Here is an 18,015-nt window from a genome sequence, read left to right on the forward strand (position 1 = left end):
GTTTTCATTGATTGGTTCAAGTACTGTTTGCTGAGGTTGTTTCAGTTGCCTTCACGCTCTTGGTATTTTTGCTGGTCTTTGAGACGGATGGCGCCATTTGTTGGTACGATTTTCCGTATAGCGGGTATAAGGTACCAGTACAGAACAATGTCCTCCTAGCGTAGAGTGATTGTATGTCGATTGATGTTTGCCCTCTGGAAATAATCCCTGCAGACCCGGAATACGGATAAGACATCCGTGGGGTGGCCTCAATCAATCTGTGGATCAATCTGTAATTGATCCGTCTAGCGTTCTGTTGCTAAGCGGTTAATGTTTTAGAGTGAGAAAGAACTGTGTGTGAGAGAAAGTGTACTTCTCTCTGACTGAAGTTCAGATGTCAAATGTGGTGACCCAAGGGGTCTATTTATAGGCGTAGAATGTCCGAAATTCTCGGGATACACGTGTCAATCGCTGATTAATTCTGTTACGCGAAGTATCCGGAAGGTCGGTGGCGTGTGCTGACGTGGCTGCGTGCCGTTCACGCGCCTAGTAAAAGGGCTTAAACATTGAAGCTGCCTGCAGGGCTTACGCATGACGTTGGGCGGCAAATGTTAAAAACTGCCGAATATTATTATCTTTTATGCTCTTTGATCCATTTTTCTGTATAAAAATGGTGTTTTTATGCGTGTATCCCCTAGGATACACCATTAATGAGGATATTGAAAAGTTTAAGTTTTATGAGAGCCTATTTCGTAACTCGCGCATGGCCTTTCAAAGTAATGAGACGGCCTGTACACAGGGGCGGATCTACGTTGGGTCAATGGGGTTCATATGACCCCAGTGCTCCAGCAAGATTAAAGGTATATATTCATACATTTCGAGTTAGATTTTCCGCTTAGGAAGAAAATGAACCCAGTCCCTGAATTGTATTTAGCTTAAGGTATATGAATGTTTCTTGTTTATCTAACAAATGAGTGTTAAAGTAAAGAAAATGAAGCTTTGGCGTGTTTTAATTTAATGAAGATATAAAGTTAAAGCTTAATGAAGAAGATGAAGTACTCTGTACAAGTTACATAGAAACTCAAAAAAGCAGATAAAGTTTCAGAGTCATATATTTTTAAAATGCCCTTGTTGATTTATAAAGTTTCATATCAAGTCCCCAAACTTAAATTTATATTCAAATATTCACTAAAGTTACAGTGCTCGTTTTGTATGTTCAATTTTGTATTTTTACTAGCATCAATTAATTTTTTTTTTTTTTTTTTTTTTTTTTGAAAACCCATTTAAATTACTTAAGATAGACTTTTCATTGAAGCAATGTACTAACCAACGTGACTACGTGAAAAAATATTATAAAATTATCCGCATGTTCATCCATCAAAAGTGGAATCTCTCTCTTCTAACGTCTCTTTCTCTCTGCCTTTCTCCACCCAAAAAGCAAACAACCACCTATTACATTTAAACTTAAATTGCTCTTAGCTTGGATCAAATTAGAAGCCGCCACCGGCACCATCAAAATCGCAGCAATTTTCCGAACCTGAGAGTATAACTTTCGCCGGCAAACCTCTCGTAACGCGCCACCACGCGCCGCCTCTCAGGTCGCCGGAATAGTTCCCTTTTTTTTTTTCGCAGGTAATATAACGGAGCCTGTAACAAAAGTCCTCGCGATCCAGAAACCTAGCTAAGTCGCTGTTTGCTGCTACCTCTTTGCCGTCGGGAGCCGCTGCTGCCGGAACTCATTCATCCTCATAAGGCTGTGTTTGTTTTCTCTGACCCTTAAATTTCTCTTCTCCATAACCTAACTTTTCTGTAGCCAACCTTACTGTACAATTTCTATTTGGTTTTCATAACTTAAACTTTTATGCTGTTTGTCTTTTTTTTTTTTTTTTTACGCCTTTACAACCTGTGCTTTCCCCGAATTAAGAGTAATATTTTTGTAGCTATAGTATATTAAGTTTCCATCTAATAGATTTTTTTATATAAATTTATTAAGTATTTTCCATTGGGTATAAATTCTTCTTATATATACATATATATATTTTTTTTTCCTTTTTTTCTCTCCTATTTGACTATATTGGATTATATATTATTCTTTTATTGATATACCGCCTAGTTGTAATTTATATTATAGTATAACTTACATTTATATATTCTTTTTTAGTTCTAAATATTATAATTTACAATTTATACGAATTTATCTTATTCATATTGTTTAGCTTGTACTTGGTCATCTTTTTAGTGCACAAAGTAATATAGATCCTTCGCATAGTTATGGTCACTTGAGGTCATGTTCTCCGGTTTTAGGGGCGGGTAGGCCTAGAGGGGTTAGAGGAGGTTGTAGGGTAGCCACCGTTGGTAGGATTAGAGTGGGTAGTTGGAATATAGGAACCTTGACTGGCAAGAGGATTGAGCTCGTTGATACCTTTCTTAAGAGTAAGGTAGACATAGTGTGTGTTCAAGAGACTAGATGGAAGGGTGAAGAGGCGATAGAGATTCAGGACTATAAGTTGTGGTACTCGGGTTCTAGGACAGCACGAAACGGGGTAGGTATCTTTTTAGGAAAACTACATAAAGATAACGTTGTTGACGTGGGCAGGTTTAGCGATAGGATTATGTCGGTTAGTTTAATTATTAAGGAGGAGACTTTCACGGTCATTAGTGCATACGCACCTCATGCGAGTTTAGGTGATGCGGAAAAGAAGAGATTTTGGGAATTGTTAGATGAGGTGGTGAGGGGGTGCCCAGCCGACCATCGACTGATTATAGGTGGTGATCTGAATGGACATATAGGAGTGGAGGCAGAAGGTTATGAGGGAGCCCATGGTGGCTTTGGGTTTGGTCCTAGAAATGAAGAGGGACGCTCAATTCTTGAGTTTGCCATTGCCCACGAGTTGGTGGTAGCAAACTCTTTCTTCAAGAAGAGGGATGCTCAGTTAGCCACATTCCATAGCGGGGGTCGCAGCACCCAGATTGACTTTTTGCTTCTTCGTAAAGGGGAACTTAGGACATGTAAGGACTGTAAGGTCCTTCCAGCTTTGACGTGCTCCTCCCAGCACAGATTGCTGGTCATGGACCTAGTCACTAGGGGAAGAGTTGGCAGGAGGGCTAGGGCTGTACAACCTAGAATCCTTTGGAAGAACCTCTATGGAGCGAATGCGGAGACTTTTAGAGCGATTGTTGTTAATAGATTGAGTGTAGAAGAGGATTACGTTGCCCCTACGGACGCAGACCAGATATGGAATCGCATGGCGTCCACTATCAGAGATGTGGCAAAAGAGACCTTAGGAGTGGCTATAGGGACATCGAGAGCCCATAAGAGTAGAAGAGAGTCGTGGTGACTTAGTGACGATGTCCAATCGAAAGTCGCGTTAAAGCAGACGAGGTTTAGGGAGCTGATTACTCTTGGAGAAGGGACACCTGAAGAGAGAACTAGGGTAGAAGAAAGATATAAAGAAGCTAAAAGAGAAGCTAAGAAGGCCGTAGCAATTGCAAAAGACAAAGCATATGATGACTTGTATAGAAAACTAGACTCTAAAGAGGGAGCTAATGACATATATAGGATAGCCAAAGCTAGGGAGCGAGGAAGGAGGGACTTAGGTAACATCAAATATATCAAGGATGTAGCAGGGCAAAGTATAGTGAGAGAAGACCTTATTAGGAAAAGATGGGAAGAATATTTTGCTTCCCTTTTCGGTAGGGGAAGACCGGAGCGGAACGGTGAACCCCACGAGGTCCAGGAGTTTCAAAACAACTGTTTCTGCACGAGGATTAATCAGGAGGAAGTTAGATTGGCCCTACGAAAGATGGGGAGGAACAAAGCAGTAGGACCAGACCAAATTCCGATTGAGGCGTGGAAGTGCCTTGGAGGTGACGGGGTTAGATGGTTGACAAACCTTTTCAACACGTCGTTTAGAAGCGCAAATATGCCTATGGAATGAGACTCAGTGAGGTTATTCCCATTTACAAGAACAAGGGAGATGCGCAATTATGTAGTAACTATAGAGGCATAAAGTTACTCAGTCATACTATGAAGCTTTGGGAAAGAGTGATCGAGACGAGGCTCAGACGCGAGACAAAGGTTTCAGAGAACCAATTCGGCTTCATGCCAGGACGCTCGTCGATGGAAGCGATTCACATAGTTAGAAGCCTTATGGAGAAGTATAGGGAAAAGCAAAAGAACCTACACATGGCGTTCTTAGACTTGGAAAAAGCTTATGACTGTGTCCCGCGTGAGCTGATTTGGAAGACTCTTAATGCTAGGGGAGTCTCAAGTAGATATATAAGATCTATTAGAGATATGTACGAGGGGGCGAAGACTCGTGTACGTACGACGGTAGGAATCACAGAGTTTTTCCCGGTAGAGGTTGGTTTACATCAGGGATCTGCCCTTAGCCCTTATCTTTTCGCTTTGATCCTAGACGAGTTGACTCATAGGATACAAGACAACATCCCATGGTGCCTGATTTTCGCCGACGATATTGTATTAGTTTCGGTTTCTCAGGATGAGCTTAACAGGAGGCTAGAGCAATGGAGGATCGCCTTAGAATCAAATGGCCTACGGATTAGCAGACTTAAATCGGAGTACCTTAGATGCGATTTCAAGGGGGCGAAGAGGAACACGACGATATAGTGGATATCAGAATTGGGGATCAGATTCTACCCCCGCAAGAGTCCTTTAGATATTTAGGCTCGATGCTTCACATTTCGGGAAGGATAGATGAGGATGTGACGCATCGTATACGAGTAGGATGGTTGAAGTGGAGGGCTGCGAAAGGGGTGTTGTGCGACAAGAAGGTCCCACTTAAACTGAAAGGTAAATTCTTTAAGGTGGCAATTAGACCAGCCATGTTGTACGGATCAGAGTGTTGGCCAATGACGAAGGCCCAAGAGAGGAGGATGGAGGTGGCAGAAATGAGGATGCTTAGATGGACGTGTGGTAAGACCATGCTAGATATGATACCAAATGGAGTTTTTAGGGAGAAATTGGAAGTTGGAAACATCACCAACAAACTTAGGGAAGGACGACTTAGATGGTTTGGGCATGTTAGGAGGCGCCCACTTTTAGCCCCAGTTAGGAGAGTCGAGACCCTCGCCGTTGGCGGCGTAAGGAGAAAGGGTAGACCTAGACGTAGGATGGAGGATAGATTGAAGCTTGACATGAAAGAGCTCCTACTGACGGAGGACATGACTTCTGATAGGAGCCTGTGGAGGAGTAGAATTAGAATTATTGAGTAGGTTTTTTTTTTTTTTTTTTTTTTTTTTTTTTCATTGTGTTAGTTGCTTTTATTATACAACTACATATATAACTATAACCAGATATTCAATAACCACACTATTTATACCCCTCTACATGGTTTATATGCCTTTGTATCTATGTATATGTTTTTAGGCTATATATATGTACCGATGTATATGTTTGTATCTATATATATATGTATCTATGTATCTAAGTGCATGTATTGGTGTATGTAGGTTTGTCTGTCTTGTATCTGTACCTAGGTATATATATCTACGAATGTATCTATATGTATTTATGTTTAAGCATGAGTTTTTTTTTTTTTTTTTTTTTTTTTTTCATGTTTTCGTGTGGTATATATATATCGATGTGTGTGTCTGTGTGGGTGCGTATATGTATATGTATATGTATATGTATATGTATATGTATATGTATATGTATATGTCTTGTTTGTCTGTATGTCTACCTAAAACTAAATGGTTATGTGCACTATTTTATTCATGCTCTTTGCCCTACTGTTGTGCATTACTGCTATATGTGTCCCTTTTATGGTTACTGTGTATGGTTGCTTCTTGCTAGGCGCTCATTACTCGTACAGGTACGTATCATTTGCCCTCTCTATTCGTTCTTATGAGCTCTTCGGGCCGGAGGTCCTTTGGGAAGCAATCTCTTTTGCGCTAGAGTAGAGGGAGGGACGACCTTATCTAGGCGCGGGTTCTATACCCGCGGGTGGAGTAGTGACTTCCTTCTAATCTAGGGTACGAGGAATGATTGTCTACACTCACCTTCCCCATACCCCACTTTCGTTGAATTGGGTATTGTTGTTGTTGTTGTTGTTATATGGTTAAAAGATTGATTACTAGTAGTAGTATTTAATAAATAAAAAATAGCAACTAATTTTGTCTCCGTCGAAAAAAAATTCTGGATCCGCCACTACATCTACATAAGCAACCTTAAGAACTCAAGTGGAAGAACATAATAGTAGTTGTAACTAGTACTAAATAATATTATTGCAACTCGACAGAAAGAAGTCGAACTCTTTTATTAAACAATATCTAAAGTATGTTTAAGCTCAAATCGAAATCATTAGACTTTTTTTAACAAATCGAATAGCTCGTCTCAAATGAGAAAATGAACAAAGCAACGAAGAAGGTGACATGGTGGTCTGATAGTGTCTGCCACTATCAAAGTCAATAATTTCATTTTCGTTATAGTTCAAATCCAAATATATGTCAATTGGAACTTTTGCCACATAATTTATATTTATATTCACATGTACTATATACTAAACGATATTAGAGTATAAATTAAGGTTAGGTTGGTTTAACATATATATATATATATATATATATATATATATATATATATATATATATATATATAGATCAATGGGGAAGTAACCAATAGGGGAGAAGCGGGGGGAAGCAAAAAAATTTTTTTTTCGTTTTTTTTGAATTTTTTTTCCGGCATCAAGATCACACGAAAATATGAACATTTAGAAGAGACACTTCATGATGAATGTTATTATTTAGGCGGGAAAACGATCGACAAAAATAACATTCAAGATAATATTGTTCGTGAAGAATATGAACGTTTTTTTTCATGTTTTGTGAAGTAAAATTTAGCCCGAAACCCTACACTCTAAATCGTGCTAGATTTTAAACATGAAGGAAAAAAAAAAAAAAACGTTCACATTCTTTACGAACAACATTATCTTGAATGTTATTTTTGTCAATCGTTTCCCCGCCTAAATAATAACATTCATCACGAATGTCTTTTTTAAATGTTCATATTTTCGTGTGATCTTGATGCCGGAAAAAAAAATTCCAAAAAAAAAACCAAAAAAAAAAAAAAAAAAAAATTGTTTCCCCCGCTTTCTCCGATTGGTTACTTCCCATTGATCCTGCCCATATATATATATATATATATATATATATATATATATATATATATATATATATATATCGACGCTGTAATTCATTCTTCTCGTTTCAATCTTTGAATGCCGCCTAACCTACTATGATTATCATCCAATAGAGTGGAACAGGTGAATGCTAATCTGTAACAAGACCCTTTGTTCCTGATCAATTAATTATTCGATTCATCCTATACATTACATTTATTGATAAGGGGCTGGTAGATGGTTGGAAGGTAGACGCGAACGATTTAAGAAAAACAAAATTGTCATAACTTTTTATTCGTCATTGAAAGATATTGAATGCCAATATAATTATCGATAACAAAAGTTGCATACAACTTTATCGTTACGCAAAACAAATCATGACGTAAAAAACCCGTTACAAAAAAAGATTGATGTCCAATAATACGCTAATATATTGGAGATATGGGTCTAGCGTAGAGTTAATTTTTTACTTTATTTCTTTATAATTTAGTGTACTTCCAATATCGGTTCCAATATCGAACCAATATTTAGACTCGGGGAGTATTAATTAGGGTTTATTCCAGTTGGCTAAAGTCCGATGTTAACTTAAAGTTCATTAGCGTTTAATTAGGTTACATAGTACTTTATAAATATAAATACTAGGTGAAAGTTGAGCTACTATCTTTTTATTATAAAAGCTATTAACTATTAACTATTAATGCATATAACCATTGATGCACAATTGCACACTGGTATACTCCATATGAAAGAAGGGGCCCCCCATAAAACTGAAAATTCAAACATTTCCACCTTTGAATCACACTATATATAGGCTCAAGTTCCAAATGCACAACACAAGTAGTGCCAACAAATAAATTGTAGAACAGAAAAAAAAAAAAATGTCAGTTTACTGTGTGACAGGTGGTACCGGATTCATAGCAGCATACATCGTCAAATCGTTACTTGAACAAGGTCACACCGTTCGAACCACCGTTAGAGACCCAGGTATGCCACATCATCAACAAGAACACTTATTTCAGTTAGACATTGAAATCGTCAAAAAAAAAAAAAATAAATAAATAACATTTTAGAAGGTTTTTGGATTAGCTGATTTTTTGAGCTAATAGCTTAAGTTTTGGTGTATTAGAACTTATTAATTGCTACATTGCACTACATAGCACTACATTAGTGCTACATCAGCAGCATATCATTCAGGATGGAAGAAATATTTAAATACACTTGCATCATTATATTTCAAATAGAATCCAACATATATATAGTAAATCTTTTAATACACGATTCAAAAGATTAACATTTCAATTTATTGTTGCTTTTGACAGAAAATGTTGAAAAAGTAGGGTACTTGTTGGAGCTGAAAGGAGCGCGTGAAAGACTAAAGCTTATGAAGGCCGATCTGATGGTAGAAGGAAGTTTTGACGAGGCTGTACGTGGTGTTAATGGGGTTTTCCACACTGCATCCCCATTGATCGTTTCATACGAAGACAACGTCCAGGCAATTTTACCTTCAGATTAGCAACATCATTTAAAAATACATATGTTTCTCTCACAATTTCAATACTACTTTATTGCTTCAAGTCCAATGTAATAGGCACCCACCAACTTTAATGGTCAAAACCAGGGTTGCAGAACTTGGAAAAACTTGGTCAACCCTCGATCAACCATTCGGGATTACTCCAGCTAAAATTCGGGATTTCTCGGCCAAAATCATTTATCACTAGGAATATTGGTCAAAATCCGTCCAAATCAAACTTGGTCAACATCCGATTACACCGTGACTACTAGCCGAGTTGCCGACTACTACCTTAAAAGTCAGTCCCGACTGATTACTCCTCGAGTAGCGTTTTTTTTTTTTTTTTAACCTTAGTCAAAACTACCATTTCAATAACTCAAATGCACCCCTTCCATCTTTAATCGAAGGCACACTTAAATAAAAAAATTCACCGTAAGAGTATCTTGGATTAGGGGTTATTTTAAAGCTTTTAAAGGCAAACAAGCTCTTGAAAAGCTTTTATTTATTATCGTCAAAAGGCTTTTTTATGCAAAAACCAAAGATTTATCATTATAAGAGAAGCTTTTATAATTGTGTATGCTCTAACAATAGTATCATTTGCAGGAAAAGCTAATTGATCCAACCATAAAAGGTACCATGAATGTACTAAACTCCTGCAAGAAATCAAAGAGCGTGAATAGAGTAGTGCTGACATCATCCTGCTCTGCAATTAGATACCGTTATGATGTCCAAAAAGTTTCTCCTCTTAACGAATCACATTGGAGTGATACCGAATATTGTAAAGAACACAATGTAAGAAAACAATTGCAATGTTAAATATAGTGTAAAGTTAATCTTCATTGTCATTATCGTAGCTCTGTTTTAAGTTATTCATTAAATTACATTAAATACAGCTTTGGTATGCATACGCAAAGACTTTAGCAGAGAAAGAAGCATGGAATGTAGCCAAGGAAAATGGGATCGATCTTGTAGTTGTGAATCCTTCTTTTGTTGTGGGCCCATTGCTTGCACCGCGTCCAACAAGTACACTTCAAATGATACTTGCTTGTGTCACAGGTACTAAATTGGATTAGTAGGGATAAATAGTTAACAACTTTTACAAGTTTATATATTAATATGTACGAGCTCTTTACCATCAGGGGCCATCAAAGAATATGCGAATACTACAATAGGATTTGTGCATATCGACGATGTGGTGGCTGCTCATATTATAGCAATGGAGAAAAAAGAAGCTGCGGGAAGACTCGTATGTTCAAACACGGTGGCTCACTTTTCCGAAGTCATTCAAATGATGAAATCCAAATATCCGTCTTATCCTTATGTTGACAAGTAAGCATAGATATACTGTTCCATAACTCCGAATTACTCGGCGAATACTCGGTTTTTGCAGCTCGGGGGTTCTCAGGGAGTTGTTGGTCAAACTCAGTCAAACTTGGCCCAAACTCGAGATCGCTCGGAAAATCAGTGAAAATTGATCAAAACTCGGTCAAAATAAGTCAAAACTCGGTCAAACTCGGCCAAAACTCGGGATCACTCCGAAAATTGGTCAAAACTCGGCCAAAGCTCGGAAAATCAGTAGAAAATTGGTAAAAATAAGTCAAAACTTGGTCAAAATCCGAGTAATTCCCGAGGTGCCGAGTACTACCTAAAAAGTCCCAACCGAATACTTCCCGAGTAGCAATTTTTCAACCTTGCATATACCTTTTTATTTATATTATTAAAATAATCAAGTTTTAAATGTTGAATGCTACTTACCGAATACACGATATATGTGAATACCATTAGGTGTAGCAGCAGTAAAGGGGACGACAATCCGCATAGCATGGATAGCAGCAAGTTATTAAAGTTGGGATTACCTCCACTGAAAACAATTGAGCAAATGTTTGATGACTGCATTACAAGTTTTCAAAAGAAAGGGATTCTGTGAGGTTCATCATAACTAATAATTTACAAGCTTCCTACTATATAATGTAATAATGTTCTTGGAATTGGAATATATTCCTTATGAATTGATATTAATTAGCTTATATCCAAGAAGATGATAAATTACTACTATAATAATTGTACCGGAAATCCTACATTGGATATCATAAAACTTTGTATTATGAATGTATTCCTTGAGCAATTCCAATCAACTGTAACCACTTGCGCTTAATGACAACGTACCGCAGTTTTTGATGTGGAACGTATCGAACAATGAATGAGATCATTAGATGATAACAAAAAAAGAAAACCAAAGCCACATGAAAGATATAACATCAATTGCAATGGTCAGTTAAAACTGCAACATTTATTCCATTTCAATGTATCAAGAACACTAAATACAAGTCAAATATCTCCCAATTCACAAAGTTAAAAAGAATATAAATTTGCAACATCAAAATAAAGAAGTGAAACAACATAAAATCAATAGTCATCATATCATTGACTAGGAAAGAAAAAAACAATGTCATTTGAAAAAAACAACACAGACAGACTCAACAAATAATTGATCAACCCCAGTGACTTTTGCAGGATTTAAAATGTACAAATGCTAAGTCAACAAATGGTTATCACTTATTTGTTCATAATTGGAAGTCAAGTACTGTATAAAAACAAACATCCCTAATGTTATTCATTGTTCAATTCAACATCATCATCATCATCATCATCATCCACATATCCAGAGATCATCATCAAGTCTGCTAAATTGACCAATGAGTTTCCCATTATCATCTATCCCAAGCACATCAATCCCCAACCCTAACCATGGTGGCTTGTTTCCTTCCATGGAACTTGTTGTAGCATTAGTATTAGTACTGGTCCCACTAAGTGTTTCACCATTAGACCCGCTTAAAGATTCCATCTTTGATAGTTTTAAAGGTGACCCACTTTCAGATGGAGCCCTATTACCCGACCCGAATCCCCGTTTCATCGACTGAAGCACCCTTGAAGCTGCTTCTTCTTCAAGGTCACATGTTTCAGATTCAGTTGTCACTTCCGGTTCCGGTTCGTTTACATATTCACGATATCTAGCCGTTTTCTTCCAATGTACCGTCGACCCGGACCCGGACCCGGAACCGGAATTAGGCAGGTTTTGGGCTGACAACTTAGCTTGAAACTCGGCCTTTTTAGCCATATAGGCTTTAGAAGCTTCTTCAGCAGTTGTAAACGTACCCAACCATATCCGTTTCTTGGTAAACGGGTCACGGATCTCCGACGCCCACTTGCCCCACTTTCGTAACCTAACTCCTGTGAATTTCTTCCGTTGGGTCAGATCTTTTGAATCCTTCTGTTCCTCCGGTTCGACCGGCTGCACCGGTTCACCGTTATCTTCCGGTTTGAATGGAATCACAATCTCGCACACAATTCGACGCGTTGATGATCGATTTCCGTCATCGGCTTCATCGGAGGATGAGTCGGTGGCTTCAGGATCGGAACAAATAACTCGAATTTTGCGTAGGTTTTTGGCGCAGAGTTCAGATTGTTGTTGTTGTTGTTGATCGAGGGTTGAATTTCGGAAACGTTTGCTTACACGGTGGTTTGCCATGAAATTAGGGCTAGGTTTTGTGATTAGATTTGATTTGATGAGCGAGCTGCCTTGTTACGAACAAACAGAAACAGGTGTCTGGATGGTTGTGAAATTGGGAGAGTTTATATATGTGTATTTTTTTCAAGGGTTAAACTATTTCTGACTAATCAGAATATTTTAGGCTTTGGGCCTTATTTTTAATTTGTAGCCCATTGGATTTGATGTGTGCACTTTTTCTAACAGTCCTATTCCTCATCAAATTTATAATCCTAATCCTATTCTACCTATTAATTACGAGTATGAAATTATAGATTATGATCGATTTTATTTATATTCATTCATTTAACTAGGATTATTAATCCATCGGTAAATCTAATCAAATTAACCAACCAAGTAATCAAATAATTCGAGGGAAATAAAATATAATCACCCTTATATACGTGTAAATATAATTATTTCGTCTTTTTCGAACAAAAATTGCATATTTACTCTCAAAAATCGCAAATCACGACAATTGGGATGTGCGACTAGAGATCTTCTCGACGTGATCGAGAATTCTGAGCTGATCACACCTGACTGTGATAGCCTCCTCGATACCTTATTGGAGCTTTGTAACTAGCGACCAGTTTCCCGTCGCTATAGCCTTTTCCCAGTGCACGGAGCCCCAACGAGGAAGGCGTTAGTGGTTTATGGTCCATAATGTTAATCCCTCTTTTTGTGCTACTCCTACTCCTAGGACGTTGTCGCCCCCCAAATGAGACCGAGGGTAAATGTGACTAACCAATACCATAACACAATTGTAACAAACGAGAACGACTCTAAATGGGACGTTTTATTTTTTATATAAATATAAACTGTATTGCAGCGGAAATAAATAATTGTTTACATTATAATCCAAAATGTAATCTATAGTTAATATTAAAATCCTATAATGATATGTCATTATTAGGCTAATTCCTTTGTTAAGAAAAAATCAAAAAGAAAAAGAAAAAAATCTAAGCATGGTGAGTGATGTTATTAATTTAAATAATTTTGAATTAAAATTAAATCTTATGATTAATTATTATTATTATTAAAACTTATTAATAATTATTTTAATTATTAAAATTTAATAATTTTGAATTATTTTAACTAATTATTTTCAATTGAGTACGAGAAGGTATAAAAGCTAGACAGAAGAAAACCAATTCTGAATTTATATTTTAATTTATACTTTTAAAATAAAATTACAACCAATATTATCTCTTATGATTGGATGTGAATTGTTTAATATGCATTTTAGGTGTTTGATGAAAAGTTCAGTTGACGAGTTTCTTAGTCGGACTATGTGGTTCTACGGGTCATTAAACTAAATAACTTTAGCATTTACGTTCACTTAATAATTAAAACATATCATTAAACTGTTTCGTTTAAACAAACTCGTGGTTCCACGGGTCATTTCACTAGTATAAATGTTTAATTCAAAGTAAATATGGTAAAATGAGGACACCAATTAGGCAGCAATTAAATCATCAAGTAGTATAGCTAGCAATCACCTGAGACAAAACATGCGTGTCAACTAAAAGGTGGTGAAGTTCATAGGTTTATCAATAGTAATCAAGTTTTTAGACCATAAGATTTAGTTAAAAATAAATTGATATAGAAATATCAATTCAAAAGAAATGATGTGTTGTGTTGTATGATATCGAGACTAAACAAATTTTACCCCGTGACACTTTATCCGTTCGTGTCGTTAAATCATTATTATGTATCCAAAGACCAGCGGTCAAATGAATTGAGACGTTACGCTCAATAGGGCTACTCACAATAATTAAGTTTGCATTTATACGTAGCAACTAAAGATATCATGGCAGGGATTTAGCATGAAACATAGCATGGCAGCATAGTTATAGTTTGAGTACTTGTGTCTAAAGTGTAAAACAGTTTTAAAAACAATCATGTGTCTCACTCCAAAAGTTGTAAAACAGTTACGAAATAGTAAAAAGTGGGGCTATGAAGTTCACCTTAATAGTAGATGAAGTTATTCCACGAAAGTAATGAACGCAAGTAAATGACCGAGATCTTAACCTAGATATATAAGCTAGGTCATTAATTTGTTCAATCGACAAGTAAAAGTTCATAAGTAACTTATGAGTTGTTGAGTTTGTTTAACATGTTGGGTGTCCACCATAATCAAGTTTAGATGTTATACAACTTTCCCCAAACCTCGGTGCTATCAAGCAAGGTTGCAAAATTCGCTATTCGAAGATTAATCGGTCGGGACTTTAAAATGATTAATCAGTAATTCGGGGATTAATCGGGGATTAATCGGATTGTACTGTATACATTTAAATACTAAATTTTAAAAATCATATGTGTAAATAAAGGGAAAAAACCATAAATATAAAAATAAACGCTAATGTAATTGTTTAAAATTATCTATTTTGCTCAAAAACTATAAAGTTCTAGTATATATTCATGTTAAAATGTTAACCATTTTTAACTTTGACCAACTTTGCTTACCAAATTCGATTTTGACCCATCAATTGACGTTGACCGTTTAATTAAACGGATTTTTAGAAATCGGAACGAATTGCTCTTAAAAATGATTAATCGGAGATTAATCGGCGAGTAATCGGGTTTTTTGCAACACTGCTATCAAGTAAGTCAAGAGATGACCAGATGCGGGGGTCAGGAACTTTCAGTTGGAATATAAGTCAACAACCTTTCGTTTAATCCAAAACCTTATTCCCATTAGCACTCTAGACATTATCCACATGACCATAAGTAGCGGTGAAGTTTGTTTAAGTCGTACGTTTTCGATGTGATTACAGTTTCCACATGTTGTGTGTGTATAGGAATGCAACACATTTAAAGGTTATATGTATATTATAAGTGTTATTATATTTAGTAAATACTTATTGTGACGACCTGAAAATTTCCGACTAAATTTAAACTTAATCTTTATATGATTTCGATACGATAAGCAAAGTATGTAATGTCGAGTCTAGAAAAATTTTGGAACGATATTCATATAATCAATTACCTTTGACCTTGCTCGACGATTCACGAACAATTGTTGTAAATAAATATGTGAATATATATATATATGACTTTTGTACATAATTAATACACTATGTATATTGTGAATATGTTATATGAATATTACATAATTAATAATATGTAATATATTATATATAACTACGAGTTGAAATTTTAACTGCTATATTAATATTATTATCATTATTTTATTATAATATTTGTATCATTAATATTATTATTTAAAGTATATAAATAGGAAATTCGATAGGTATAAGTTGATATATTGTTAATATTATTATAATCATTAATAAAAAATAGTGAATTTATAACTAATAATATTAATGGTACCAATAATAATATTAATATTGTTATTATTATGATCTGTATTAAAATCAGTGTTAGAAATATTATTATTATCTGTAGATAGTATATAGATATGAAAGTTGATATATATATATATATATATATATATATATATATATATATATATATATATATATATATATATATATATATATATATATATATATATATATATATATATATATATAAATTGATATAGTATTATAATTTATAAAATTGTTATTAATAATATTATTATGGTACATATTATAGTAATTACTATCATTATCATTAGTAATCATAGTATTATTAGTACTACTATACTTATATTATTATTAGTTATAATATTAAGAGTATTATTAATATAATTATATTTATTAAAAGCTTAATTATAATCTATAAATAAAAATATATAATTGCAAGAGAAATACAAATAAGAAAATAAAAACAGATATATGAAGTTATATATAACTACATTTACATAATATTGTTATACATATATATACATACATTTGTACAGATATATAAGTATATGTGTATATACTGATAAATAAATATATATATACTCCCTATAACAAATACAAAAAAAAATCCGTATTCAGTTTCTTATCGTTGTCAAACTGTTGTAAATTGATTCTATCTCCTCAAAATCGTATCAATCATGAATTCAAACACCAGAAAGGATCCAAATTATGTACTAAGATTTGAAATCAAACAGATGTAGCCAAAATTAGTTAGCAGCTTCTTTCTCCTTTTTATTTTTTATTCATTTTTCTGTTCTTAATTGGTACCTTCTGTCAAACCATTAATCTATTAAACAATCGTTTGACCTATTTCTTGTTCTTTATTTTCATGATCGACAAACTTCAATACCACCTCCATAAAAATCACCATTTGTGTTGCTAGCAATCTTTTTACTTTCCTTCTATTTCATCTCGATCGAAACCCAAGGTTCTTTCTTGTTCTCCTTCATGAAACCCATTTGTTATCATTGAACCAAGACCTACATCAACCACCAAGACCACCTTGAAACCCATTCTTGTTCGAACCCATTTACTTGCTGCTATACCTTATTGTTGTTCCATCGTCCACCATCTCTTTATTATTCTATCTGTTTTCTGTTTCTAATCGATGGCTCCATAAACCTATCATCCCATCACCACACCCCACTTGATCGATTACTTACTATCATTTGTTTCGATTACTAACCCGAACAACCAACACTTTTATCATACAATCACCGTCACTCAATAACCACCATCACCTTCGGACACTACCACCATGAACCACCATTGCACCACTCTTTTTCTATTCTTCTTGAACGTGAAACTAAACCAAACAACCATAAACTTCCACCCCACAAGCTGCTACCCATTTCTGTTTGCTACTAGACGAATCAAACACCCAAACCCTCATCACATCTTTTCCATGATAAACTCACATAAAACATTTTTATTTCCTGCTTCATTGCAGCACCATCGAATCACCAACAAAACACCATTATAATTTTTTTTTCTTTCTTCTCTTTTCTTTTTTCATTCCAAGCTGCTGCTACACCTTTCAATTTTTTTTTTTATCTTTTCGCTAGGATTGATGATGAAGGGTTATGTATGATTAAAGAGAATGATGGGAGTCGTTGTAGAAGGCTACTAAATTTCGTTGTTTCCCAATTTTTTATATAGAAAGCGAACTCCTCTTTTTGACTTAGGCTAGTGGGTTAGTTAATGGAGCCAATGAATTAAAACAAATGGATAAAGAAATGATAATGATGGTTTATTAGGTGTCGACTGATCAAGTGAGTATCCAAGGAATTTCATTCCATTTATATATTATATTTTTACCTGTTCTACTACGCTAGCCAGGAACCAAATTTGCTTTTTGTTTTATGCTATCGGGCTGTATATCATCCTCAGATGGGCCGTTAATTACTAATGAAGCTTATGTAAATCTGGGTTGGGCCGAAGGAAAATGAACTAGGACATAGAGATGATTTTAGATGAAGATGATTATGATTCTATGTGATCTTGATGATGATTTAAACGGAGATGAACATATATAGAGAGGATGACAGGAAGGTTGTATGGATATGATTTTATGTAGGTATTAAATCCCGATTTGTTTATAATTATGATGATGGGTTGTAAGTTTAAGGAAGAAGAAAAAGAAATAGAAGATATGAATATATAGGAATAAAATGGGAATTTAGAACAAAAAGACATACTAGATCAGATGGATAGGTGTGTTGGTGTTAATCAAGACGTCGCGGGTTCAATCCTCGTCCGTGGCAATTTTTTTATTGAAAAAGAAGAAGAAGAAGAAGGGACAGTTAACAAGTTAAACAAATTTAAGTATGGTTACAATAAGAAAAATAAGAAATAGATGAGTGGTTTGTGGTGTTATTGGGTTAGCGGGAGGTCACGGGTTCAAACCCGAGCTTGGGCATTTTGTTTTTAGGATTACTCCATTGAGGTAGTTATTTATTTATTTACTTATCATTATTATTCATATATTAT

The 18,015-nt window shown here is 35.2% G+C and overlaps 2 protein-coding genes across 2 annotated transcripts; both read left to right on the top strand.

The window, feature by feature from the left end:
* The first annotated feature begins 758 nt into the window (after window positions 1-758).
* On the top strand, window positions 759-3,917 carry LOC139859921 (uncharacterized). The gene is made up of 3 exons (XM_071848696.1): window positions 759-839; window positions 2,196-3,297; window positions 3,391-3,917. The coding sequence occupies exons 1-3, from the start codon at window positions 759-761 to the stop codon at window positions 3,915-3,917; spliced, it is 1,710 nt and encodes a 569-aa protein (XP_071704797.1).
* A 4,079-nt stretch (window positions 3,918-7,996) lies between these two features.
* Window positions 7,997-10,555, top strand: LOC139858780 (tetraketide alpha-pyrone reductase 2-like). The gene is made up of 6 exons (XM_071847613.1): window positions 7,997-8,102; window positions 8,438-8,610; window positions 9,232-9,420; window positions 9,522-9,684; window positions 9,768-9,957; window positions 10,414-10,555. Exons 1-6 carry the CDS (start codon window positions 7,997-7,999, stop codon window positions 10,553-10,555), a joined length of 963 nt encoding a protein of 320 aa, XP_071703714.1.
* Window positions 10,556-18,015: the final 7,460 nt, after the last annotated feature.

Source organism: Rutidosis leptorrhynchoides, chromosome 7, assembly GCF_046630445.1.
Source record: "Rutidosis leptorrhynchoides isolate AG116_Rl617_1_P2 chromosome 7, CSIRO_AGI_Rlap_v1, whole genome shotgun sequence".
Classification (NCBI taxonomy): Eukaryota; Viridiplantae; Streptophyta; class Magnoliopsida; order Asterales; family Asteraceae; genus Rutidosis; species Rutidosis leptorrhynchoides.

What these genes read in the sequence shown, in the direction of transcription:
- LOC139858780 (XM_071847613.1), top strand. Translation starts at nt 7,997, where the DNA reads ATGTCAGTTTACTGTGTGACAGGTGGTACCGGATTCATAGCAGCATAC. An exon ending in AACCACCGTTAGAGACCCAG is followed by an intron (nt 8,103 to 8,437) that starts GTATGCCACATC and finishes TGCTTTTGACAG; the next exon opens with AAAATGTTGAAAAAGTAGGG. An exon ending in AATATTGTAAAGAACACAAT is followed by an intron (nt 9,421 to 9,521) that starts GTAAGAAAACAA and finishes CATTAAATACAG; the next exon opens with CTTTGGTATGCATACGCAAA.
- LOC139859921 (XM_071848696.1), top strand. Translation starts at nt 759, where the DNA reads ATGAGACGGCCTGTACACAGGGGCGGATCTACGTTGGGTCAATGGGGT. An exon ending in GTGCTCCAGCAAGATTAAAG is followed by an intron (nt 840 to 2,195) that starts GTATATATTCAT and finishes CATATTGTTTAG; the next exon opens with CTTGTACTTGGTCATCTTTT. An exon ending in GACATCGAGAGCCCATAAGA is followed by an intron (nt 3,298 to 3,390) that starts GTAGAAGAGAGT and finishes CTCTTGGAGAAG; the next exon opens with GGACACCTGAAGAGAGAACT.